Raw genomic sequence first — 4,246 nt, forward strand, 5'->3', positions numbered from 1 at the left:
GCTGCTGCTGCTGCTGCCTCTGCTGCTGCCGCTGCTGCTGCTGCTGTTATCGTGGCGGTTGCCGCTGCTACATCACCATCGGCTCATTAGGATGTCTTACATGTACTAACGTTCTTTTGGTTCAGGCTGCTGCTGCTGCCGCTGCTGTTGCTGCTGCTGCTGCTGCTGCTACTGCGGCTGCTGCTACTGCGTCTCTGGCTATTCTCTATTCTAGGAACTCTAATAGGGCGTGGGTTTCCTTCTGTGTGCTGCGTTGTGTTAATGCAGCTTCAACTACTGCTGCTGCTGCTGCTGCCGCCGCTGCTGCTGCTGTTGCTGCTGCTGCTGCTGCTGAGTTGCCAGTGCCGTAGCTGCTGTCGGGGTCTGTCTATGAGTCTGTGGGGAAGTGGGAGGCAAACCCTAGCGCAGCGAAAGCTAAACCATAAACCCTAAACCCTAAACCCTAGCGCTTCCTCTCTGCCAACTGCAGCAGCGCCGAGAGCCGGAGGGCTTAGGTTGCTGCTGGCGTTGCGCCAGTGAGGAGGCGTAAACCCTAAACCCTAGACGGCGAAAACCCTAAACCCTAGCTGGGGTAAACCCAAAACCCTAGAGGACGTAAACCCTAAACCCTAGACGCCAAACCCTAGACCCTAGGGGCAACTTTGTGGGCTCTGTTGCTTCGTGGAGTGCTCCATTACCTCTTAAACAGCGCCTAACCTCCAGAGGGTTTAGGGTTTAGGGTTAAGGGTTTGGGGTTTAGGGTTTAGAGGGGCTGACTGGCTGCTGTGGGCGCCAGGGAGCAGCACCGCAGCTCCCAGTGCTGCCAGCGGCTCCTAAACCCCAAACCCTAAGTCCTAAACCCTAAACCCTCGAGGGTGGGGGTGAAGGGAGGCTGGGGCGTCTTTTGCGCTGCATCTGTTGTCTGCTGCTGCTGCACCTGCTGCTGCTATTGCTTCTGCTGCTGCTCCTTTAACTGCTGCTGCCGCTGCTGCTGCTGCTGCTCCTGCTCCTGCTCCTGTTGCTGCTGCTTAGGTTTGCTGCACTGCCGCCTACTGGCCCCAAAGGCCCCTTAATCTCTCTTTGGGTCTTTTTGTTTTCTTATTTCTTTTTGATTTTATTTTTGTTTCAAATTATATCCTAAAGTCCTCTCTTTTTTTCCTTTTTCTTTTTTTTTCTTTTTTGTCTTTTCTTGTCTCCCGTGCTTCTTGCTGCTGCTCCTTTTGCTTCTTCTTCGAGTTTGCTGCTTCTGTGTCTTTTGCCTTTTGCTGCAGCGCTGGAGCCTGGCAGCAGCTCGCTGTGCTGCTGCTGCTGCTGAGGCTGGGAGTCCTGCTGCCACTGTTGCTGCTGCTGCTGCCGCCTTCCCTGCTGCTGCAACTGCCAGTGGCCCCGTTGCTGCTGCCACTGCTGCTGCTTAGGTTCTAAACACTAAGGCAGGCATCAGCAGCAATAGAAGCTACACCAGGAGCAGCAGCAGCAGCAGCAGCAGCGGCAGCAGCTCTCAGCTGCATCGCCGGTCGCCTCCTCCTAAGTGCCTACATCTGCACGTGCTGCTGCTGCAGCTCCTCTTGCTGCTTCTGCTGCAGCTGCTTCTGCCGCTGCTGCTGCCACTTCCGCTGCTGCTGCGTATTATCCTGCTGCTGCTGTCACTGCTGCCGCTGCATGTGCTGCTGCTCGTACTGAAGTCGCTATTGCGGCTGCTGCTGTTGCTCTTGCTGCTGCTGCTGCTTCTGTCTTTAAGAACAATTAACACCATTCCTCAGGGCCTCACACTTCAGCAGCAGAAGAACCGCAGCAGCAACACAGTGCCTCGTCCAACAGCAGCAGCAGCAACAGAGTGCCTCGGCCAGCAGCAGCAGCAGCAACGCTAATAACAGCACCAGCAGCAGAAACGTCAGCAGCAACAGCAGCAGCAGCAGCAGCAGACCTGCGAAGACTGCTTGCGGCGTTTCATATCATCCCACGGACTTTCCTAACTGTGGGCGAACTAGCCAATAGGAGACGCAGCAGCTAGCTATAAAACCTGGAGTTAGCCTGCGGCCCACAGTGCTATCTATCTAGCTAGCTAGCTAGCTAGCTGGCCAGCTAGCAAGATAAATAGTCAGCCGGCTACCCAGCTAGCTAGCTGGCTCGCTGGCTACCTAGCTTGTTAGCTAGCTGGTCAGCCGGCTAGCTAGCTGGCTAGCTAGCTGGCTAGCTAGCTGGCTAGCTAGCTGGCTAGCTAGCTGACTAGCTAGCTGGCTAGCTAGCTGGCTAGCTGGCTGGGCAGCTGACCCCATTCAAACGCGCTGCGCGCTCGGCCTTGGCTTGCCCGCAAACCGACTTCTGGCGAACTGTAGAGCCAGCTGGCTAGCTAGCCATTTGGCTGGCCAGCTGGTTGGCTAGCTGGCTAGCTGGCTGGCTAGCTGGCTACCTGGCTAGCTAGCTATCTGGCTAGCTGGCTGGCTATCTGGCTAGCTAGCTATCTGGCTAGCTGGCTAGCTAGCTGGCTGGCTACATGGCCCGCAGGCTATATGGCTGGCTGTATGGCTGGCTGTGTGGCTAGCTACATGGCTAGCTAGCTGGCTAGCTAGCTAGCTAGCGAGCCGCGCGGCTGGCTAGCGAGCCAGCTAGCTGGTAGGCTTCCAGGCATCGAGCTAGCTAGCTAGCTAGCTGCTCAGCAGCAATAGCAGCAGCGCAAGGCTTAAGCGCTTCCGTTGGGACAGCTCTATCTGCTGACAAGTAGTGGGTACAGCTGCTGCTGCTGCTGCAGCAGCTGTTGCATCTACTGCAGCTGCCTCTGCTGCGAATCCCGTCGCTGCCTCAGCGCCCGCCGCCTCTAACTCGCCAGCCGCCGCAACGGCAGCCGCTTCGGCAGCACCAACAGCAGCAGCCGCAGCAGCAGCAGCAGCAGCAGCAGCTAAGTCTCTTTGACGAGGCCGCAATGCGCAGTTTGGAAGAGAACTGCCATTAGCTGCCGGGCCCTTCTGGACAGCAGCGGCTGCAGCAAACAGCGGAGGCCGCCAATGCCTTCTCTGGGGTCTCTGCGGGGGTCCCAGTGTCGGGTGTGCTGCTGCCGCTGCTGCTGCTGCTGCAGCAGCTGCTGCTGCTGCTGCTGCTGCCAAGGGGGCGAGAAGACCCCCGGAGAAGCTGCTGCTGCTCCCTCCTCCTCGGGACGCATGAAGTCGCACAGCCACAAATCCCGCAAATGGCTCAGCAGCTGCAGCAGCGGCAGCAAAGCGCGGGACTGCAGCAGCGGGGGCTGCAGCACCAACACCAAGTGCGACAGCAAAGCAGCAGTGTCTTTGTCCAGAAGTGCTGCTGCTGCTGCTGCGTTGCCCATGGCCAGCAGCGCGATGGCGTTCGCCTCGGCCAGGTTGCTCTGCGGGTCGCTGCCCATGCCCCACCTCACGCTGCTGCTGCTGCTGCTGCTGCTGCTGCTGCGGGCGCCGCCCGCAGCTGCAGCCATCGACAGCCGGGAGGGCAGGCTGCTGCAGAGGTCGCCCGAGCTCGCCTGAGCAGCAAACTCGATGGCGTCTGCTGCTGCTGCTGCAGCTTTGTGGATTTCGTCCTGCCAGCTGCTTTGGGAGCCAGCCTCTCGCGCTTTTGCTGCTGCTGCTGCTGCTTCTGCGGCAGCCGCAGCAGAAGCAGAGGCAGCCGAGCGAGCAGCAGCAGAAGGCCAGAAGCGCCCTGCTTCTGCGTAGAGGCCGACGGGGCAGTCGCAGGTGCGGTGCAGGCAGTCGTCTGCTGCCGCTGCTGCTGTTGCTGCTGCTGCTGCTGCAGCAACTGCTGCTGCAGGCACTGCTGCCTTCTCTTCAGCAGAAATGCGCAGCGGCGGCGGTGCACTGGCTGGCTCCAGCAGCGGGGAAGGCCTGGGGGGTTCTCTGCTGTGATGTCTGTGTCTTTGTCTGTGTCTGCGCTGCTGCTGCGGCTGCTGCTGCAGCTGCTGCTGCAGCTGCTGCAGCACGTACCTCTTGTGCTTCTCCTGGAGGCGCTGGTGCTGCAGCAGGACGGCGCCCTTCGCCTTGAGCTGCTGCAGCTGGGGGTCCCGCGCGCTCGCCGCTGCCTGCTGCTGCTGCTGCTGCTGCAGCAGCAAAGCTGGCAGCAACTTAACCACTTGCCCGTCGCAGCTAATTCCCAAACCCCCCCAGCAGCCCCCGCAGCTGGGGCAGCGGGGACGGCCGGGCAAAGGAGTCCACAGCATCTCGGGGCCCAGCGGGGCGTACAGCTGCTGCCACTCTTCTATCCTCACCTCCTGCTGCTGCTGCTGCTGCTGCTGCTGGGGGTGCTG

General features: G+C 60.0%; 1 protein-coding gene across 1 annotated transcript; it reads right to left on the minus strand.

Moving 5' to 3' along the window:
- Window positions 1–2,875: 2,875 nt before the first annotated feature.
- On the minus strand, window positions 2,876–4,159 carry ETH_00014125 (uncharacterized protein; the record flags this gene model as incomplete). The annotated part of the gene is made up of 1 exon (XM_013380541.1): window positions 2,876–4,159. One exon carries the CDS (start codon window positions 4,157–4,159, stop codon window positions 2,876–2,878), a length of 1,284 nt encoding a protein of 427 aa, XP_013235995.1.
- Window positions 4,160–4,246: the final 87 nt, after the last annotated feature.

The sequence above is a fragment of the Eimeria tenella genome, genomic scaffold (genome assembly GCF_000499545.2).
Source record: "Eimeria tenella Houghton genomic scaffold, Eth_scaff689, whole genome shotgun sequence".
NCBI classification, from domain to species: domain Eukaryota; phylum Apicomplexa; class Conoidasida; order Eucoccidiorida; family Eimeriidae; genus Eimeria; species Eimeria tenella.